Source organism: Ambystoma mexicanum, chromosome 5q (genome assembly GCF_040938575.1).
Source record: "Ambystoma mexicanum isolate Mex_15411 chromosome 5q, UKY_AmexF1_1, whole genome shotgun sequence".
Classification (NCBI taxonomy): domain Eukaryota; kingdom Metazoa; phylum Chordata; class Amphibia; order Caudata; family Ambystomatidae; genus Ambystoma; species Ambystoma mexicanum.
In genome coordinates, this window is record NC_090933.1 from 498,392,249 (window position 1) to 498,415,414 (window position 23,166).

The 23,166-nt window shown below is 47.3% G+C and overlaps 1 protein-coding gene across 4 annotated transcripts in view; it reads right to left on the reverse strand.

Annotated features, from left to right (window-relative positions):
* TRAPPC8 (trafficking protein particle complex subunit 8) overlaps nt 1-23,166 on the reverse strand; it is a 2,435,788-nt gene that overhangs the window by 192,222 nt on the left and 2,220,400 nt on the right. For all 4 annotated transcript variants that reach the window (XM_069620968.1, XM_069620966.1, XM_069620965.1 and 1 more), the window contains one exon: nt 17,377-17,565. In XM_069620968.1, coding sequence (XP_069477069.1) covers nt 17,377-17,565 — 189 coding nt within the window. The remainder of the gene's footprint in view (nt 1-17,376; nt 17,566-23,166) is intronic.

Below are 23,166 nucleotides of genomic sequence, written 5' to 3' on the forward strand. Positions count from 1 at the left end.
CTCTCCTTCCCGTTCACCCACCCGCGCCAGTCTCAAGGCAGGCAGCCCGGGAACAACAGCCAGACCTGGGAGGGGAGGAGCGGGGCCACAAGGGACCGGCAGAGGTAAGAGTTCTGAGGGAATTTGGGGCTGCAGTGATGCAAGTTGGTGTTGATCCTCATTGGGTTGCATGTGGACAGATTTATGCAAGTGTTGTGATCGCTCACCTTTTTTAACGATGCCGGTTACTGTTTTAACAGTCAAGGTCTCTGAACCCACATGCGGGCGGAAGCTGCGCAATTTTCTTGTGTCTTCCTCGTCTTCCGCCGAAGTTATGGAGCCCATTCCTTCATGCCTGACACGCATGACTGCAGGACTGCTCCTACTCGACTCCTACTCCGCTCCGCTTCAGAACGGAGTTTTTGACTATTTGCTCCGCCCACAATGAAAGCAATAGACACTGTAGACACACTACTCCAGTAGCTCAGGGTGGACTGCAGGACTGCTCCTACTCCTGCTCCTACTCGATCCACTCAGCCAGCTTTTGACTGAGTGGATCTCTTATACTCAGAAAACTTGATTGAATTGGAATTTGGATATCAAATGACAGGCCCGCAGGCACAAAGGAAATATCCTCCTCCCCCAAAGATTGAGCTCCCATTTTTGTTTGTATTTGCGAGTGCATGTAGGAAAATTCCACTTCCTGTTTAATGACGTCCATTTTTGCCCTTTCATCCTCCTCCACTTTTCCCCCCTCTAGGTTCTCCTCTTGAGTAGTAGTAACCCAGGGGGGATCACAGATTTCTGATCTTTGTATCCATCTCGCATTGGAGTGGTTTCGTATGGTACTTGCACATCCATACTAGATTTTATCTCTGTACCGACACTCTGAGAGGCCTGGATATTTTCAACAGACAATATAGGCCCGGGGGTCTTTATAGCGCATACTTTCCCGTTGCGCAACACAGTTGCCATAATGTTCTATAGGGGGTATATTTTTTTTTCCTTTTTATGTACACTTCTTACCCCAAAAACAAAATAGTAAAGCCGTCTCTCTCCGCCTCCGCTCCTCCACACAGCCAAACAGCCCACTTGTGTGCCACTTCCGGGTGCGCTAGTACCAGTGATTAAATGCTGTGTGCGGGAGGCGGGATCCAAACAGTAGAGACAAAAAACAGACTCTACATGGCAATAGAGAGAGAAAGAGGAGGTCAGTATTGGAATCAATTCCCCTAGTGCCCTTATCCTAGTCCCAGCCCCAAACAAGTCCCAGAACAAGACCCCAAGCCCTGGGCTGCAATGTTCCACCAAGAGGCCGCGTGTTACGCAGCCAAAGTCCACTTGTGCTTCCTCTTGCCGACACACTCACTTGATTGAGAAAGATCTGTGTGAAGGGCAACGTAGCAACAGAGTCTCCCAGCCCAACAGCCCACTTGCGTGCCACTTCCGGGTATGCTAGTACCAGTGATTAAATGCTGTGTGTGGGAGGCGGGATCCAAACAGTAGAGGCAAAAAACGGACTTTGATTGAGAAAAATCCGTGTGAAGGGCAACGTAGCAACAGAGTCTCCCAGCCCAACAGCCCACTTGCGTGCTACTTCCGGGTGTGCGCGTGGGTGCGCTAGTACCAGTGATTAAATGCTATGTGCGGGAGGCGGGATCCAAACAGTAGAGACAAAAAACGGACTTTGATTGAGAAAAATCCATGTGAAGGGCAAAGTAGCAACAGAGTCTCCCAGCCCAACGGCCCACTTGCGTGCCACTTCCGGGTGCGCGCGCGGGTGCGCTGGTACCAGTGATTAAATGCTGTGTGCGGGAGGTGGGAGGCAGAATCCAAACAGTAGAGACAAAAAACAGACTACTGACGCCTACTGCTTCATAACCCGCACCAGTTCGGCACACTCAGTTGTGTGAATCTGAGGTACATGGGGGTGGTCATCTTGACGAGCACGGAGCCCATCTCAAAGTAGCCTAAAGGTCCTTCTACCCCCTTGCATAATACGTTCTCTCTAAAGCGGTTGGCGAGTGCTTTTCACGTGGCCGGGTTCGGTGTCTTGACATGTTTATTCTGTCGCCTTCATCGACTTGGCCCACGTCTATAATGGTGTAGACCGCAAGCTTCTATGGGCCAAAATGTCCAATGAAGGCTGTCCTCCGTGCTTAACTGCTGCCATAAAAGCGCTCTATTCTGAGACATCAGTACAAAAATCGGCTTGACACAACAGGAAATCTAACTACACCCATAAGAACATCACGAGGAGTGAAGCAAGGGTGCCCACTGGGAGCGACCCTCTTCAATTTCTTCATCTCCGATGTAAAAATAAATGTAGAAGCAGCCCACTCCTTTCCACCATAAATCAACGGCAACCACATTAGCACACTGATATACAGTGATGATATTGTGCTCCTCGATACACCACCAATTGGGCTCCAAAGGAAAATTGATGCCTTAAGAAAATACATCGACAAAAATAGTCTTGAGATAAACGTAAAGAAATCAGAGATATTGGTGCTCAAAAACATTCAAGGGACGAAAAAGAACACCAGAATAAAAATGTTTACTTGGATGCTTTGAAAAGAGACCCTAAACGTGGTCAAGGAAGCAAAATACCTGGGAATCACAAACTCAAATATCAACAATGAGCCAATGGGGAAGAAAATTGCATCTAAATGCAACCAGTTGGTTGCACAAGTTCTCGTTGCTGCCTATCATCCGCTTTTACAGGAACAAAATAATTCCAGTCCTGACCTATGGTGCTGAGATGCCGTTTGGTTGCCACTATGAAATCTGGACAAGGTGCGAACATGTTATTTGGAGAAGGATCCTAAATCTACCAAAAGGCTTTCCAACAGCATGCATAAGGAATGAGGTTAGCCAATCGTCTATGGCAGCAGTAGTGATGTGGAACGCTCTGGTGCTATACCAAAAGGCGATTGGAGGAGATAACATCCCTCAATTTAAAATATTAAATGATGACACAGCTACCGAGGTGGATAACCTTTTAAATCAATGGAAAACTGCTTGTGAGAACATTCTGGAGCAGTTGGATACTGATATGAAATGGCTAATATGTAACAAAATACAGTAAAAAAATCTATATGAGAAAGACTGGATCGAAACCAACGAAAAAAGAATCCAACACGCAAGAATGAGAAATGCTCCGGTAGAAGCCAAAAAACTGCACGTGATACCAGAATATATGGTTAGGTTCCCTTGCAAGAACACAAGATAAACATTCTTGAAGTTTAGATTGAGTCACCTTGACACACGTGATGTTGGATACTGCATGAAGGATTCAGAAATAAAACCCAACCCTATGTGCAGGCTCTGGGACTCCCAGGAAGAATCCCTGAAACGTCTAGTCCTATTCTGCCCCATGATGAGAGAAGAAAGAAAACAGCATATAGGTTCTGAACTGGGTAAATATCCTGCTCGATGCACAGAGGACTGGTGGCAGATTCTACACGAGGACACTAACAATAAAATAACATTTGCACAATCATCCTTTTTGGAAAAGCTGAAACAGAACCTCGTGAAAGCAAATGAGCAAAAGGACTGATATGAACAAATGTGAAATTGTAATCAGTTTTTAAACAGAGCGTAAAAAACACTCTTTTTAAAGGTTTGTAATAAACCAATAAAAAAAAAAAAAATGTTGTTGTTGCACTTTATCTGGTCGATAGTCAAAAGTTGTTCATTTAATTATAAGGTACTCACTGCAGTGACTAACATACTCTTAGTCCATAGTCCCCTTTCCTCCATACTGCAAGGGCGTTCCTCCCAGGGAAGGGAGATGGAACCTTTTTCACCAGAAAAAACTTCTTCCCCTTTAAATTTAGAGGCATGTGGGGGTGTGGCCATGGGAGCATGCGCTCCCCTGACTCCGTCCACCGGCGCCACTCCTCAATCCCCATAGACGCGTTGACAATATTGCCATTGCCTAATGACACCAGTTTTATTAGGGGGGGAACATGGTGGGATGTATGGAGGAAAGGGAACTATGCACTAGAGAGTATGTTAGTCACTACGGTGAGTAACTTCTAATTGCTCTTACGTCCCGTCCCCTTTCCTCCATATTGCATGGGCGAGTACAACTGAATGTAGCCCCAGGGTGGAGAGGTGCCCTCCTGAAGAAAACAAGTTCCTTAATAATTCCTGCCCAAATGCCACGTCCACCTGGAGCCGGCATCCAAACAGTAGTGCTTGCAAAAGGCAGAGGGAGTGGCCCACATGGCCACCCTGCTGATGACCTGCCACGGGACGGGTCTCTGGAATGCGACCGCCGTGGCCTTGGCCCTGATAGCATGGCATGGATGTTTGCCAGAAGTGGCTTGTGCTGTCCCTCATAGGCCTCTTTAATGGCTGCAACCATCCAACTTGCTATGGAGGCCTTGGAAGCCCGATATCCTGGCGAAGGTGAGAAGTAGAGCCTCAGATTTGCTAAAGCTCTTGGTTCTGTACAGATCGAACTTTAGCACTCGCCTAACATCTAAATAGTGCAGGATCCTCTGAGCCTCGTCCTTGAGGTCTGCAAAGAAAGTAAGGAGTACTATCTCCTCATTTACGTTGAATGCTGAGACTACTTTAGGTAAGAATGCGGGATGCGTTCCGAGGTCCACTTTGTCCCTATGAAAGGTAGTGTATGGCTCAGAAGCCACCAGAGCTTGTATCTCGCTGACACGACGTGCATACATAAGACCCACCAAAAGTGCTGTCTTCATGGTGACTAGCCTGATGTCTGCGGACGCCAATGGTTTATGTGGTTTCTAGATGGGCTGATAGAGCCTAGTGATGCCCGTCAGATGTCTTTTAACCACCGGATTGGCGTACGAGAAAACGTCCTCTTCCAAGTTTCGTTAGGCTCTGATGGCGGCCAAATAGGTGCGGCATGTGTCTATCTGCACTCCAGAGTGTGCGAGCTGTGCTGAGAAGGATAGTACATCAACCAGTGCGTAAGTGAGAGGGTTGACCTCCTTAGATTCAGACCAGTGGCAAAATCTAGCCCACTTGCTTTTGTACTTGCTTCTAGTAGCATCGCTCCTAGCAGCCTGAAAGATGTTGAGGTTAGCTTGCGAGAGGCGCAGATGCTTCAGTGTGACCTGTTCAGGAACCACGCTGCAAGGGCTTATTTCTAAGGGGTGGGGTGGACCAGTGTGCCCCCCCGGCTGCGGCAGGAGATGAGCTGGGCCCTGTGAAGGTGCATCGGAGGCTAGTCCGACAGGCTCAGTAGCTCTGAGAACAATGGCCTCGCCGGCCACCACAGAACTATCAGAATGATGCTGAGGTGCCGGGACTCTTATCTTGCAGATCACCCTGTGTACCAGTGGGGTGGGAGGGAAGGCATAGGCGTTAATACCGTTCCACTGATTCTGTAGTGCATCGCCCATAGAGACTAGACCCTGACCCTTCCAGGAGGCCAACTAGGGGCACTTCCCGTTAAACCAGGTGGCAAAGAGGGCCACCTGAGGATGACCCCTTCCTGTTGAAGTTCTCCTGAAGGACCCAATGGTTCAATTGCCATTAGTAATTGTCCACCCCCAGCCTGCTGAGCCTGTCCACTTCCAGGTTCGACTCCCCCGGGAGGTATATCGGTGTCAGGTGAATGTCGTTCGCCAGAGCCCATTACCAGATGTTGACCACCAGGGTGCACAGAGGAGGGGACCTGGTGCCAACCTGCTTTTTGAGGTAGTACATGCTGGAGGAGTTGCCTATCTGAATGAGGATCATTTTGCCACTGATGAACGGTAGGAAGGCCTTCAGAGCCAGCCTGATGGACTTCAGCTCTAGACAATTTATATGGGCCTCCTGTTCATTAAGGGACTAAACTCTGTGGACGTTGTGGTTGTTCAGGGTAGCTCCCCAGCCCTCCAAGGATTTGTATTTGCATTTTATTTATTTGTATAGCGCACTAGGCCCAAGGACAACCAGTCGCATGTCTTTAGGCACAGGGTACAACAATGGCAATGATACAGTTACAGGCAAAGATTAAGTTCACAGGTGCAAATCTTAAGGCACAAGAGGTACAAAAGTGGCAATAGTACAGATACAGGCAAAATATATTACATTCTCAAGCGAAGAAGTACCCGTAGTGCGGGAGTACTAGTGCAGGTTGCTTAGGCTGGTAGTGGGTGGGAGGTGTAAGATAGCCAGAGCTTAGCTTTATGTTTGAAAAGCGTAGCGGATGGGATGGTTCTGATGGACAATGGTACGGAGTTCCAGAGTTTGGATGCAAGGACTGGCAAACTGACACCTCCGGCAGTCTGTAGGTTGTATTTAGGAATTGTAAGCGAGTGGGCTTGGGCAGATCTTAAAGTCTGTGAGGGAATGTACTGAGAGAAGTGAGAGGTTAAGTATATGGGGGCCTGGTTATTGACACATTTATGAGTGAGAATCAGTGATTTGAGTGAAATTCTTTGGGCAACAGAGAGCCAGTGTAAGCTCTTCCTTGTGTCAGTAATGTGCGCCGATCTAGGAATATTGAGGGCTGCTCCGATAGCGTTGTTTTGGGAAATCTTGTTAAGGTTACGTTGGGTAGTGCCTTGATAAAGTGCGTTGCAGTAATCAAGTTTAGACATAACCAACGTCCTGGCGAGAGTAATGCAGTTCTGGATGGAGAGGAATGGGCGTCAGGCTGTAATCAGCTTACATGTGTAGGCCGAGGCAGCGGCGACTGCATTCGTTTGTCGATTTAAGGACAGTGTGGAATCAAGGTAGATACCTAGAGTTTTAGTCTCTTTGGCCACTTTGATGGGGTTACCATCAATGTTGAAAGTGCTGAAGGTGGGTCAAGCTTACTGAGTCTTTGTTGGGTGCCAAGGATGAGGAGCTCTGTCTTGTCATCATTAAGACAGAGCTCGTGATGTGCCATCCATGCTTGGACGACTTGGTATACGTTGTTCAGAGCTTTGGCGTCTGTAATGTAGTCGCCCGTGATGGGGATGAGTTGGTGTCATCCGCATAATTGGTGTAGGTGACACCCAGATAGTCAAGCACATCGAACAATGGTTTGGTAAATACATTGTAGAGCATCGGGGATACACACGATCCTTGAGGAACTCCACAGGGGACCGGAGATGGGTCAGCAGAAGCAGTGGGTGAGAATACTCTCATGTGTCTCCTGTCCAAGAAGGATATGATCCAGTTAGTGGCATTTTCCGAAAAGTGAGCAGAAGATTTCAGGTGTTTGCTTAGGATTTGGTGATTGACCAAATCGAAGGCTGCAGAACGGTCGAGGAGGAGGAGGAGGAGGAGGAGGAGGAGGAGGAGGAGGAGGAGTAGTAGTAGTAGTAGTAGTAGTAGTAGTAGTAGTAGTAGTAGTAGTAGTAGTAGTATGAATCGGTGGTGATGGTAACCTGCAGTGCTGGTTGTCGAAAAGGGCCTGCCTATTCTCAGGTTGCAGTCTGTGCTCCACCAGACTAAGTCTGGGATCTGGAAGGGAGGAATGCTGACGGGTTCCGCCTGTGAACCCCGCTCCTGATTCCACGGGGCTGCAAAGTGCAGCTGTAATCTCCTAATTTTTAGTCTTGTGTAAGGCACTGCCAGTAGACCTGCCCCCATGATGTGCCGGTACCAAGAAGTGCTGGTACCACCATGCTGAGGTCACTTCTCTGCTGAGAAAATGACTTGTGGCCCTCTTGATGGCTGCGATCCTGTCCTCCGAGGGAAAACCTCTCCTGGATCTCGTATCCCAGATGAGGCCCATTCACATTAGACTCTGCGTCCGTTCCAGCTGAGATTTCTTGAGATTTAAGTTGTCTAGCGTGTTCATGAGGGTGGAGGAGGTATGATGGACCGCCTCCGGGGATCTCCCCCTGACTAGCCTGTCATCCAGGTATGGATAGACATGGTGACCTTGGGCCCTGAGAAGGGCTGCCACTGCATTCATACGCCTGGTAAAGACCCTTGGGGCTGAATTGAGGCCAAAGGGTAGAACATTGTATTGGAAATTGAAGTTCATGATCCTGAACCACAGGATGGATCAATGGGGCTGCCAAATCGGGACGTGCAGGTAAGCGTCATTCAGATCCAGGGAGCACAACCAGTCTCCCTTGCACAGTGTCTCTGCAATAAGCGCTGGGGTAACCATCTTGAACTTTTGAAGCGGGAGGGAAAGGTTCAGGGTGGAGGAAAGGTCCAACAAAACCTTCAGGCCAGCCTGGTTCTTCTTGTGTATGGTGAAAATCCTGACGTAGAAGCCCATACCCCGCTGGTAGGGTGGGACTTCTTCCACTGCCTGGATCTCTACGAGCGATCGAATGTCCGCCAACAGAGTTGCTGTCCCAATCTGTGGCAGTGGAGGAGAGGAGAGAGGAGGAACCACCGGTATGCGGTAACCCGTGGACACTACTGATAGGAGCCAGGGATTTGCGCGCCAATTGTGTGAGTGGAAGGCAAGCCCCCCCCTCATATCCATCCCGCCCCCCGTTTCCCCCACTTGAGACACGTGGTCCTGGATGGGAGTGTCATGCCTTTTTTCCCTCTGAGGAGGAGGAGGGGGGACGGAAAAAAGCCCTTATTCCCTGCCTTGTGCTGTTTGCAGCGGTGTTGACTCGGAGAGCAGTCCGGGTGCCTGGACTGTTGTTCTTGGAAACCTCGGTACCTGCCAAAGGCTGACCCTTGTTGTAAAGCTGGTGCATTTGACCGTAGGTCTTGAGCATGGACTTTGTGAGGATGGATAAGGATTTTGCAGTCTGGAAACTGTTCATCTTATCAAGTTCCTCATCGGTGGTGGAATGAAAGCGGTTGCTACCCTCGAATGGAAGGTCCAATATGTGTTCCTGGTAGTCCGGGTTGAACTTGGTAGCCCGTAGCCAAGCAGTCCTTCTCATGTCCTTGGCAATACAGATGGCTAGGCCTGAGGTGTCAATATGCACCACTGGGGACTCCATGATGTCTTGAGCCATCTTTGCTTCTGCCAGCCCCGCTTTGAAGCATGCCTGACTGTGCACCGGAAGTTCTGGCAGGAAGTCTGCTATTTCCCTTCAAAGCCTCTGGTTAACAGCTGCAAGCATGGCATCCGCATTAGACTGACGAAAGTGCAGCGAGGCGTTGGAATAGACCTTAATTCCATACGCCTCCAAGATCTTCTCCTTGCCTAGCAGAGCCGATGTGGCTGACGAAGACTGAGGCTTCGAGTATATGGAAGTCCGGGCAATCACCGAGGAGTGTGGTAGATTGGTGTGCCGACACCAACAGTGTATCCCCCTCGAACTGCCTGTACTTGGCGTTGAGGCGCCTGTTGGTGGGCTGCGCTGAATGGGGTTTCAGCCATCCTTTTTGGCCAAGGCGACAACGTCCTTCTGCATCGGAATCCCTGTTCTAATCACGGGGCGCAGACTGAGGGCTTCGGCCAGGACCCCCGCCTCAGTTTATTCAACCTCGGATTGTGGAAGCCCCAAGTATTCAGCCAAACCTGCAAGTCGATCATGAAAGGCCTTGGCTGACAATGGTGCGTCAGGGTCCTCCTCCTCATCAGTGTCCACTGGGGTGTCCGATTGGTCTGGCGCCGGTGGAGGAGTGCTGGGAGCTGTAGGCTGCGGTGTGGGGACCAGAACCAGAGGCTGGTGTGGAACCGCCTGAACTCAAGGCGGCAGGGGAGCCGGAATCAAAAGACCCAGCGTAGGCAGCTGGGGCTGCACAGGGGCCTTAAGCACCAGAGCCATAGAAGGAATGACTATGGGTGCTGGCGGAGAGAATGGAGGCAGCATGCCCCTGATCACATCCCGAAGGATGGAGCCCATCTCGGGGGACCTGATCAGCATGAGGAACTTCTAAAAAAAAAAAAAAAAACTGTCCTCACAGGATGGTGGGGTGGCAGGTGGTACTGACAGAGTAGCGAGCGGCTGCTGGGGCCTTTGGGTACTCTGCTTTGCTAGTTGCAGGGGGTATCTGCCCTGCGACGTAGAAGGATAAGCGGTAGGCCATGTACCTGGTGAAGACCAGTCCCACCTGGACACTATCTCCTACCTGCTCCCCAAACAGGGTCGGTGTCAGACGAGTGGCCATCTTGTCTGGCGCGGCAGCCATCTTGTCAAGCTGCATGCCACGTGCCTGTCTCGTGGTGCCTGGCTCACTGGGACAGCCTCCTCCTGGACTCTTGGCATGGAGCTGGAGGCCTACCCTGCACCTCCGGCCAAGACCTGGTAGACACAGTGCTCCAGGCTGAATCGCCAGTAGTGCTGCGTAGAGGCACCCCCTCAAACATTTGTCCGGTAGTAGGGCATAGCCCCTCGGGTGCACACCCAGTAAAAGAAACTAGCAGTCGCTCAGCGCTGTCTATCGAAGGATCTAGCAAAACCTCGGCCTGGCGGCCGGTAGCTGGATAAGCCTCGGTCCCTCCCACTTGGACGTTTCCTAGGGAAGGAGTCGCCTTTGCGGGGTATGATGGAAAAGAGCAGCCCTGTCTTGGGCCTTGACTTAGTTCTCAAAGTCCTCTGGAGGCGACTTCTCGAAGAGCTCCCTCCACCTTGCTAACCTGATCTTCAGAGCTTGCAGTGTAAGCGCGTTGCACACAGTACAGCCTTCCCAGCCGTGGTTGGGGCCAAGGCAGTGAGGCACAGGGCGTGGGGGTCGGACGTGGGGGAAAAGCCCCTTGCAGACTGGATACCTGCTGAAGCCCAAGGACGTTGATATGCACCGGAGAGGAGCGTGGCACCAGAGGACTGAGTACCTGTTTAAAGATTAGAAGAAAAAGACAAAGACAGTATCCGGGGAAGAGCGCGTGGAATTACAAGGCCAAAGGCAAACCCAGGAGTGCTGGTGCAAGCGGTCCGTTCCCGTTGACGTGGAAAAGAGGACTGTGGAGTGGTGCCAGTGGGCGGAGTCAGGGGAGTGCATGCTCCCAGGGCCCCACTCCGGGGCGCCTCTAAATTTAAGGGGAAGAAGATTTTTTCTGGTGAAAAAGGTTCCGTCTCCTGTCCCTAGGAGGGACGCCCATGCAGTATGGAGGAAAGGGGACGAGACGTAAGAGTACTTGTGTACATGCCTGTCAGTACACCCCGGGTCCCCAATGCCTCTCAGCAGACTCAATGGTACATTGCAGCATTTCCGACCCGTGACGTGCCTCTGCAAGGAAGCTTTGTCTCTGGGACGGCCTCCTGTGTACCTTCCTCCAGCGTTCTTTTCAGCTCTGCGCCCTCCGATCAGCTTCTCACCTTGATCAGGAATGGAGCATGCTGCTTTTTGGTACAGCTGTATCTGCAAGAGATCCTCTGCTGCCCCCCACACTCAACGGTCCTCCAAAGGTGCCCACTGTGTGTCTCCTTCTTGCCACGCTAGTATGTTATTCTCACATTTGCGAGCTGCCACATGGATGTGCCTGTTCCCTCGACTTCCTTCGGCATGGCCCTCTCCCCTTCTGCTTTCTCTTGGAGTGTGGATGCCATTTTTAAATGTCCTGCACAACTTGTGATTTAATCAAACAACTAGTCTGCACATTCAACTTTGGGTTTCTTTCAATATGCATCAACTCCTTCTTCCTCTTAGCACGTGAGGCTTTTTGGGAGTCAAAGTCCTTAGAGTTTATGGGATTTCTAAAATAATTTTGTTCAGAAATTGTATTTATAAAAGCACCACAATCAGGAGACGTTATGCGTATGTGGTGTATGTTGGTGGTAGGAAGGGGATTTTGACCAGAATGACGATGACATAGGATTTTCTTCAGGGGAAAGGAGGGTAACACTACATCCCCTCCAGTGGAGTCACCACCTTCCCCCGGCAGTCATCTCCTCCCACATGATCCTCTCTCACATTACCACCCCCAGGGTCAGGATCAGGTGGCGGTTGTCCCCTGGCCATATGGGAGGTCGTCTATACTGAGGAATTAGTTTGGACCCCATAGGATTCATCGCAAAGCCTCCTGTCAAATACTGCAGTCCGCTCTGGATACTGCAGACTGCATAGCAAGAACGATGTCCACAAGCACGATCTTGCACAGATTTTCTTGGCAAAGAATGACTGGATTTGCTACTGGCGTCCAAGAGAAACTTCTGGATATGCCCTTTGATGGCACAAACTTATTCAGCATAAAGGCCGATGACCCACTGCAGAGTCGATGGGGCTGGAAGACCAGCAGCAGCGACCTGAGAGTAGAGGGAGGGGTGTTTGTCCCTTTGCCACTTATGCCCAAAGAAATAGAGGTCAAGCATCATCGGGCAAGCAAGGACAGCATCATGCCTACAGTGGTAGGGGGTGGGGTGCATGCAGAGGTGGAGCTTCCTCCTCCACTATGCCCATCACAAAGCCTCTCTGAAGTGGACTTCCTCCACCAGTTTCCCTCTGGGAGGCAGGGTATGCCTGTTCGGCAAAGAATGGAAAGTTACCACCTCAGATTCCTGGGCCCTACTGGTGCTACACCAGGAATACTGCCTTCCTTTTTCTCCTTTGCCATGCCACCAAACCTTGCCCCGGAACCTCTTCTGCTAGAGGAAATTCTATCAACTGGTTCCCTGCTCAGTGCGTGGCAGGGGTTGGTACTCAACCTACTTCAAGATGGTCGCTCTAGCCCAGATCCCGCAGGCCCTGGATGTGAACGATCGACTAATCTCCTTGGATCTCGAGGATGCTTCCAGGTGGCTGTCATCAAGTAGCACAGAAAGTACCTGAGATTCAAAGTAGGGAACTGTCACTACCAGTACAATGTCCTACCATTAGGCCTTTTTTGAACACCCTGACTTTTCACCAAGCTGCTGGCAGTAGTGACGACTCACTTCAGAAGGGAGGACATTCATGTCTCTCCCTATGTGGATTAGTGGCTCGTCGGAGCTCGCTCACTAGACCAAGCACCAGCACACCTTTACCAGATGTGCTGACTATTGCACAGCTTGGGCTTCTCAAACTTCAAGAAGTATCAGGCTTCGCCATCCAAGTCCCTCCGATTTATCGGTTCAGTGTTGGACACTCGCCTTGGTCGAGGATTCCCAAGTCCAAGTTTTCCAGCAACAGACAAAAGTTCCAGCAATACTTTTCTGCACTTGCGGCGGTGGCGCGCGGGCGTGTGTGTGTGTGTGTGTTTGTGTGAGAGAGTGAGTGAGTGAGTGAGTGAGAGAGAATTTCCCCTTGATATTCCTCAAACAAAAACCCTTGAACCATCCCCAAGATTTAGTGTGTTCTAGAGCCCATTTGCAGTGCGTGTTCGAAACGGGATTGGGTTGCGGGTGCTATACCTTCCTGCGCCTCTGCCGACACTTGTTTATTCGGGTAACCGTTTAGATTGATCTACTTTGATTGAGATTCTCTCTACATTGCGTAGCTATCCTACTTCCTATCTCTTGTAGACCACAGGGAGTTAAGGAGTGTTTCTATGAGCTCTGTTACGTATGCGAATAAACGTGTCGCCCCAGTCAATTGTGCTTGTGAGTGTAGTGTGCAACATGGCAAGTGCTGCTTTAGTGTTTCTGCCAGGGTAACCATCTTCAACTTGTATTTGTACAAGTACAAGTTCAAAAGCTTCAGATCCAAGATGGGGCAATATTCCCATCCTCCTTCAGCACCATAAAATAGGTAGAATACCAGCCCTTGCCTCGTTCCGAGCAGGGCACCAGATCTATTCCCCCCCCAAGCCCCCTTTGCCAGAAGCGGCTTTATCTCTTTCAGCAGGAGAGGTTCCGGAGGCAAGAACTGGCTGTCTGATGGATGGTTCAGAGGACGATGAGCAAAAGGGAGACTATTTCCTGGTGAATGACATGTAAGGCCCAGGCACTGGAAGTGATAAATCATCCATTCCTTGCTGAATTGGGATAGTCTGATTCATAGAGGCTTCTCACCAGGGGAAGCAGAGGGCACAGCGGAACCGAGGGAGCTTGACCTCTTCCTCTATGGGCATAAGAGGTGAAGGGGCGAAAACCTCTGCAGGCGGGGCTTGTAGGTTGCTGCTGCTGCTGGACTGCTAGTCCTAGAGACTTCGTAGTCGCCTTTAAAGACTGGAATTTCTGCAGAGATTTGATGGCCTTCGTACCGAACAGGTTGTTGCTGTCAAACGGCATGTATAGAAGTTTCTCCTGGATATCTGGGGCAGAACCAGATGTTCCCAGCCAAGAGTATTTCCTCAGAACTGTGCTAGGGATCGTCATTTTGCACACAATACACAGTGTCGAGGATTAAAGGATCTGGCAGAAAGTATCTCTGTCTTCCCTTACCAGACCCTCAAAACCATCCCTCATTTTGCCCTTGGTGCTATGTTCTGCCGACTCCAAAGTGAAAGACGAAAGACCAAAAGAAAATGTGGCTATGGCACAGAAGGCGTTTACACATCCCAGGCTCACAGAGCCAAAAACGTTCCTAACCCATGCATCCAATCTCTTGCTCTCCCTGACCGAGGACAAAAAGGAAAGATGTAGTTTACAGATTTTCCGTGGCAGCCTGTACAGCTAAACCCTCTGGTGATGCATGGGCAGACAGGAACAGTGTTCAGAGGGTGCTGGCCCGTGTTTTTTGGCCAGATCCCAGTCTACAGTGAGGATTGAGGCCGGTTCGGACCACAGCTCAAGGACTGCTGCCTCGAGTGCTTAGATGAAAGGAGGAGGGTCTCTTTCTGTGGGCCTTCGTCTAGAATATCTGGGGGCTCATAGTGTATTTTGGGTCAGGAGGGGCTGACAACCGTAAGGTATCCACGACCACGACAATCAGACACTGAAAAGCTGCTGGATGGTTTAATTGGGGTGGGAGCAGGGAGCATGTCTAGTTCTGGCAAGCCTCCTGCAAGTAGGCCGCAAGATCCATCAAGTCCCTTTGTTCACCATAGACACTCCTCTGCAAAGTCTTGCACTTCACATGGTTGAAGGGGGTCCAATTCAAAAGGAATGGGGTCCCCATTTTCATCATAAGTCTTCTAGGCGAGACATGAATGCACCCGTAGGGAATGAGGCATACACCTGAGAAATTCTGGTGTCACCTGTGCTCTGGAAGGATGTGTTGAAGTCAGAGGACTGATGGTGCGATGCGGCCGCAAGATGGGATCTTGTCAGTCCTTCATGTAGTCGGGTCCGAGAGCACACAGTTGTACGATATTTCTAGGTCTAAGCCAGCTATTCAGTGTGTAGTGGACTCTGACGTCAGCGGGCCAAATGGCTCGCCAAGAATGAAGCAGACTGTAAGCGAGCGTATGCTGCGAGAACACAATAAGCAAACAAAAGTGTCAGGGTGTTCACAGGTGCTGGAAGGCAACTCCTACGCCACCAAAGCCCTGCGTAACAGATATGTGAGAGCCACAAGAGGCAGAGAAGGCGAAAAAGAGCGGAACACTGAACGACCTCGACAGGCTTGCCGCAGGAGAACCAACCTATGCTAGCGAGAGCTGGCGCGTTCACCTAAGGGAAGAGAGGACATCAGGGCATATTGGAAACCCTGCTAAAACCGAATCAACGTAAATGAAGTATTTATGAGAACAAACAAGTGAACATTTCTTAAAGAGGCAGAACAGATTTGTGAGTGTATGCATTACATCTATAAGAGAAGTCCTGGCACGATAATATACCAGGCAGATTCAATACAAGACAGATCAAATATAAGAGACTATCAAGTTTGTGAGTGTACACATAGCCCACACGAGAAAAGCCCTGGTAGGAGAGTATACCAGGCAAATGCAAGTTGTAAGCGTGTTCATGTGAGAAAGCCCTGGCAGGAAAGCACAGCAGACATTGTCAAGTTGAAGAGTGTGTATTATACAGTAGCAAAGGTAGACCTGATAAGGATACATCAGGACTAGCAAATGGTTGTGGAAACATATTAAAGAGGAAAGGAAACTTGGCCGAAGAGTACACCAGGTATCCTAACAAGATACAGAGATGAGGTGTTTCTGTATACCAGTTGTGTTGTTCACCAAGAGAAACCTAAGGAACTGATATTATTAAAAATAAAGCGGAGTGAAGAGAAATTCAGGTGAAGGGAACTACCCTCTGGAACAAGGAACTCTATCCTTCTGGAACTTTTCGTGTTAGAGTTACGCATTTTCTTTTTGAACATTTGTACACTGCTAAAGGCCAAAGACATTTTCCAGTTTGACCTTGAAGTTCTTAGAGTTGATTTTTAGAATGTGAAGGCCAGAATAGCACTTTGGACACAAGACCATTTTGCTTTGGACATTCTGACATTGACAGACATTTAGTTTTGGTTTTAGGTAGGGAAACCCCTTTTAAAACAGGGACAGAGGCATTTACCAACCACCTTTTGTAGTCTTTGAGAAGAACCATGAATCTCGTGTCCGAGTCTCATTCCTGGCTCCTTACAACTGTCTCTCTTGCCGATTGTCAGATCCTATTCACATATAACAGGCTCAAAAAATATTAGGCATTATGTGCCACAGTGAATATAGCAAGAGTAGTCTCAATTAAGAAATGTCTGTATACTAACAGCAAAAAAGAAATGCCAAATGAAAGTGATGTGCCAGAATAAATGTTATGCAACTTATGAGACCAATTATAAAATATATCTGAAAAAATCTCAAAATAGTCAAACTCCAAAACAAGAGAAGAGGACTCCCAAAACAAAGGTGCAGTAAAAATCTGAAGATGGCCACCGGGGTGGAGTTTAGGGAGACGACTGCCATTGGATGGGGGCAGTATGACCCCAAAGGTCAGGGATTGGTTTAGAGGAGAAATGCAGTTTTCAGGCTAAAGCGAAACTGCTTTTCTTTTTTATCGAGGATTCCCAGGCTGACGACTGGGAATATTCATGAGCATGTGAATCCATGCCAGACCCCATGCTGGAGAAAGAATGTTTCATTCAGAAAGTGCTAGAAGAACAAGTATATGTGATGGAGGGTTTAGAGACTAAAGAAAGAACCTCCTTGATACAGGGATCATCACAGGATGTGGGAAACGCTGAAGCTGAAGACTGAAAACAAATGAGTGAACACCATATAGAGAAGAAAATCTGTAAGCCCCATTTCAGACCTTAAGTGAGACTCTGGGACGAAGGGTCACTAGATGTGCAGGAAACCCCCTTAAGCCTGAACCTTGTTGAATATCATTTTTTACAATAGTCAAGTAGTCGCCTTAAAATCCTAAGTTACCGAACAATCTTCCTGATTACTTCTTTGAATACTCAGAGGATTATACTTCCCCAACAAACAATTCAGTTGTTTAAGACACAGCAGTATAGGCCTGCACTATTGGTCCCCGTCAGTCAATCTGAAGCTGCATTGTGACAAATAGACTGGACCTTTGGTTTACATATGTATCTCTTATTTGAAAAACTGGAGACTTAAAGCAATTTTCTGACAACAAGAAAATGTGGGTTTATTATTTTGCTGCTGGTACTTATAACATTGTATGTATAAGAACAGAGGAGAATGCTATGCAACTTGTTTAACTTATAATGCATGTCTTGATACATGTAATGAAGAATCTACCAAAATTACCTTTAACATTTGCTTTTAAATAATAGCAAGTTCAGACATACCTTCCACAGTACAATAATACTTAAATTCAGTTCAGTGCACTTCTGTATTACTTTAATCGCCTCATCATATGAAGATTTCCCAGCAACCTGAGAACTATTATGATCTGCTTGTGACTGTTTCTTTTTGAGTTTAGATGATAACAAGCTTCGGAAAAAGAAATCTGCACATGGAGTGGTTGAACTCAATATCTGTAAATTGAAAATGTACAATACATTATAAACTAGAAATGTGCTTATGCTAACCAATCAATTAAAAAGAGGATAAATTACATTCATAATCAGAGCAACCTGTTAAAAGCCATTACTCTAGTTAAAATAAGAGTTTACGGATCAAGACCAACTAGTAATCGAAAAACAGAAAAAGATAGTTTACGAGTGTGGAGGCAGCTCCTGACATCTAAAAAACATTGGGTTCTATTCTACCTTTCAGACACAGGGAGGGATTTACTGCAGCCACAAGGTTAATATGTGACCATCACCCTCTTAGTGCCTCTAGATAGAAGGTGTCATGAAAGAAGTGGTTTAGTGCACCAAGAGTTGCTTTATTAATAATATTTTGGTTAGAAAGCCATTACATTTACATGTCAGCATTTTAAGACTTATGCAATATGCACATAACTATCAACCTTTGTTTTGGTAATAATTGTTCTGATGTATTCATCCAGAATTTCCACAAGTTAAGAAAGCACATGTTTTGTTCCCATCTAATTACCTATTACAAGGAATAAACAAATCCATCAAAACATATAAGACAACTTATCTTTATTGCACTTAAATATAAATGAACAAAACAGCAAATTACCCAAGCACAGCTGAAAAAAAACACGTGTTTAAATTCTTTTACAAAGTGAACACAGCCCTTTTGTGTTTTGTAAAACTGACCAGCATAGTTAAAAGGAACCCTGCAAAATATCATACAACAAGGAATAACCCTAAAATAAATCATCTTTAGAAAAGTTTCTCATTACTCCCCATGAGTAACTAATAGAACAGTGTTAAAAGCACTGAAAGCCTTCCCCCCTCTGGCATGTTGGTAATGAGCAAGTTTCAGCTGAACTCTGAAGTTGCTTCTCCAACCTAGCTTTCCAGATTTCTTAATTGATTTAGCCCAGTTGTCAGGAAGCAGCTCAGGTTTTCATTCCGTTCACTGAATCCACAGGCATTGGTGCTCATTAGAGGCATCACAAGAGTACTTTGGCTGCAGATTCCCCACACATGCCCAGCCTCTCATCAGAAAAGACAGCCCACCCACACTGTTGTCTACACAAACTGGCTCAGTGTCAATACCCTTCATGTAGGGATTTCATTCTTCATTGGTGTTTCGTCAACTGTTGTGATTCCAGTGAAAGACCTCATCCACCCATGCTCATCTTAATAACACTCTACCGAAATATCTGAATACATTCTCGGGTCGTCCCTCAAGACCAGTCAACTTCTAGCCACAATTCTTCAGACAGTGATGGCAACGTGTTGGACAGTCCAACATCCCTCACAGGTGCTACATTGTGCAGCTACCTATCCCATTCCTTAACGGCTCACCATTGCAAACTTGAGGGAAGACACCTGATTCCAGCCCACTTTCCTTCCCAACACACCATGTTATTTCCAGGAGGAGTGTTCGGGAGTTGAGAGTCTGTGCCAGCTGTTATCAGTTCCTGTGCGATATCGGAGAGACTAAAGCCTGACAGTGAGGCCCAACTTCTTCTGCACCTGAAATGATGGAAATTCCCACAGTGCGCACCAACAATGAATGGCCCATATGGGCAAAGTCCAGAGAGAGGTTGCCGCCGGTCCCTCAGAAACCGCTGCCATGTGTGAACCAGTCAAGGTCTATCAGGAAAATCTAGACAGGAAACAAAAAGGGGGATGGGGGGGATAATGCTAGTTCCTCATCATCATCAGTGACCAATTTTAATCTAGTAGAGATGCAGCATGTCCCTTTGCTGCTACCGGAACACTATTATGGTGATCCAAATACAGACGGACTCTACCAAATGCTGCGTCTCCTACGCTTCTTCATGAAGCCCTCACAGTTTCACAACGACTAGTCTAAGGTTATACTCAAAGAACACTTTGGGGGTGACGCATTAACCAGGGCCACCCCATTAGTCAGTTAAGACACTATCAGTCTAAAGGTTCATGAAGGACTTGTTGCATTATGAAGAATAATTACTTAACTCTATGTAACGTTCTTTCTGATGGATGTTCCTCCAACAGATTCCTCATCTATGTTATTCTGCAGCTGACTTTGGAATTGTGTCCACCACCAGGGGTCGCAGCACGGCTCTGCTCAGCGCCATTATGCGCTCCATGACAGGCATGACGCCTGGGCCAGTAAATGGAGCTGTCGCACACCATGACATCAGAACAGATTAGGTGTACACGCTATCCGCCAAGAGAGGCCAGTTGGGAGCGAGACAAGGAATTGGTGGGAGAAACATATAAGAACGAACAATACCGAGGGGTAAGTCATTTGTTCTTTTAATGGATTCTTTCCTTCCATAGATTCCTCAACTATGATGGACTCCCATAGCAGTATGTAAACCGGGAAGAGAGATGAGGACACTACCTAAACAAGAACACTCAAAGACTGGTTGACCAAAGCAAGCATCCGGCCCTCACAGGGAATCTAGGCATTCATTTTGCGCAATTGTGTGCAGCAAAGCCCACAAAGTTGCTTAACATACGTCCAAGACAAGGACCTCTCTTTGAAGGGTCGGGGTTGAAGCCACGCCTCTCACTGAATGACTTATCAGACCCTCAGGAATATCAGCAATCAGATCATAGCATTCCAAGATGCAGAGGATGGTCCAACTTGACAGAGTTTGTTTAGTCACAGCCCTGCCAGCACCATCGTAAACTACAAAGAGCTAGTCATCTTTTCAGACAACCCTCAATAGACTAACAGTTGATGAGGGTTCACACAGGGTTCAGCAGATTAAATTGATCCTCTGGCCAAGGAAAAAACTCAGTGTGAACAGCTACGGACCCCCGAGGGCATAGGGGTAAGATATGAGGGAGTTATGACTTGTGATGTTATGAAATGGAAAGGGTCTGGGAATAACATAAGCTCCAATATGTCATTCGTGTATGACTAAGCCCAAGTGTTTATTATTTTTCTTTCTGGTTTCAGTGGATATTGGTTAGGGAAAACCCTACCCATTGGCTTTGGTGATACTTGTCCCAGACCATGGAGCTCCATGACTTAAGCATGCGCCATAGAACTGCTGAGACAGGGGTTTGGGAGCTTTCAGGGTTACTGCATGAAGGCCACTTGAGCCTTCATTTCAGATCTAGCTAGTTTTGATTGGACAGAACAATAGGAGTCTATTCATGGCCAGAAACACGCAGGGGGGAGGTGGCCCATCGCCTGAGGAGGTGGATACCGGATATCGTCAGAGCAGAGCGACTAGCCCAGAAGAGAATGATCACATGGAAAGGAGGATCCCGATGAACACTGAAGACGGACTGCTACGAACAATTGGAATCATTGTGACGACAGGAGGGGTTGGAAAGTTTAACCAGACATGATGCTAAATTAATGGGGGCCAGACCATTAGGGGACATAGGGGGAAGGGGAGTTGGAGGCTGGTTGGGTTAGATTGGGTGGCGGGTTAACTGGGTGCTGTCCGTTTATTTGGTTTGCAAACGTGATTTGCATCAACACATGGCACAGATTAAAGCAGGGATGCCCCCTTGCTGCAGCTCTTTTCAACCTTTTCACATCTGATTTTGAGGCAAACATCTATACGCCTAGTATAAATCCACCTAGACTTAATGCTACCTTGTAGGTATTAAAGCCACACCTTGTCTAATGTATGCCGATGATGATATCCTACTCACGAAAACACCACTGGGCCTACAGATCGCACTCAACAGAATGCAAGAGTACATGGACAGAAACAAACTGGTAATAAACATCAAAAAGACAAACATCATGATGCTAACACAGAAAGCCCAAAGAAAACAGAAACCCCATGCATTCTATCTACAAAAACAAAAACTGGAGCAGGTCCAAACATATAAATACTTGGGCATTTGGATTAACCAATCTGCAAATGAATCTGCTTAGCTACTTCATCTTAAATCCAAAGCCAAAGCACTAGCGAGACAGGCTTGATCATACACTGAAAATTTGGCAAATTCTCACTCAAGCCTGCGAAAGCTTTCTATAAGCAAAAGGTAACTGCTATACTTGCATACAGAGGGGAAACTATGATAAATATGGATCAGTCAATTTGGATGCAACTTGAGGCCATTTATTTGCGGAAAGTCCTAGCCCTTCCCAATCAACACCTATGCCTCGAATAAGATAAGAGTTAGCCTTACAATCCCTCCACTCAATAGTAGTATGGAAAACCCTCGACTTATTCTGGAAATTGAACAGCGAAGACAGCATACCGGCACTTGACATTCCGAGAGCCTCACATCTGAAGGTCAACGATACTGCACTGACAAAATGTATGGAAGCAGCCAAGATCATATGTACAGAAAAAGACATCTCTCTGGACATGCTGACAGGCCTCAGAGAGCCAAAAAACTACTAGCGAGACTCGATTGGATCGCCATCCAAGACAAGAAAATTAAATTAAAACGAAATCTAAAGTGTGATGACGAATCAAGAGCTCTCAACCAATTGCCACACTATCTGAATCTGTTCCCGGATCGCCAAATTCGAGATACTTTCCTAAGATTCAGGGTGAATATCCTTCCCACCCGAGAAATCTTAGGGAAACGGAGCCAAAACAAAGATTTCAGCCAAGACTGTAGATTTTGTAAAAACACCGGAAAAAAAGAATCTATCTATCATGTAGTCATGGAATGTGAAGCACTCAACCAGAAGCGCCTTACATTTAGTAGAAAATACTCAAGTGCCTCTCATGAACTGGAAGCCAAAGAACGTTGGAGTCAAATCCTTATGGGAAATAGAAAAATGGTTGAACTATTGTGCATTTCTGGAAATGATTACCACCGACAACTTTGCTGCTACACCATGAAGAAAATCACTAACAGATGTTTAAAACGAAAAAAAATATTTTCTCCTTTTTTTTTTCTTCACAGCAGAATTTTATGTGATAAAAAATGTAAGGTTTAAGATACGAACCAAATACATTTAAAATAAAAAAATAATTAAAATAAACATCTTGGGTTGTCCACTCTCCATTGGACGTCTGAGACTCTTAATTTGATTTTCCGTTGATAGATGGTGACTGCGACACGGATCGCGTTGCGCTACTCTACAGACCTCTGGCTCCCGACGGCCTCTGTCTGTACCCCCCCCCCCCCCCATTAGCGCTCAACACGATAAAGGTAGGAGGCCTGCTTTCAAATCTCCATGGGGAGTTTCTGGAGGAGGATATTAGGGCTGGTGAGAGTGCACGCGGGTCCGCATAGGGGACAGGGGGTTCCGATTGGGATCGGGAAATGGACACCGTGAGAAGGGACATTTTTGAGGGGTATGCGGAAATGGGATTGAAATTCTGGGCATTATATTTAGTATTGTTGGTTGTTTTTGATTTTCTTTTGGTGATTGTCTTTTCTCTAACCAGAGATTAATTTGGAAAAATATTGAGATTAGGGCCTGCGCTAGTGTGAAAATTGGGAGATATATTGGGATATTAGATTGGGGGAAAGAACGAAGCCCAAATCTTAAATAGGGATAGTTGAATGAGAGAAGAGCGAGTCCTAATTCTTGTCAGGAACACTTTGCAGTGTCTCTGGTTTTAAATATAAACCCCTATTCCTCTCAGGACAGAGAAAGTGGAGTAAAAGTGGGAAGGGAACAGGGGC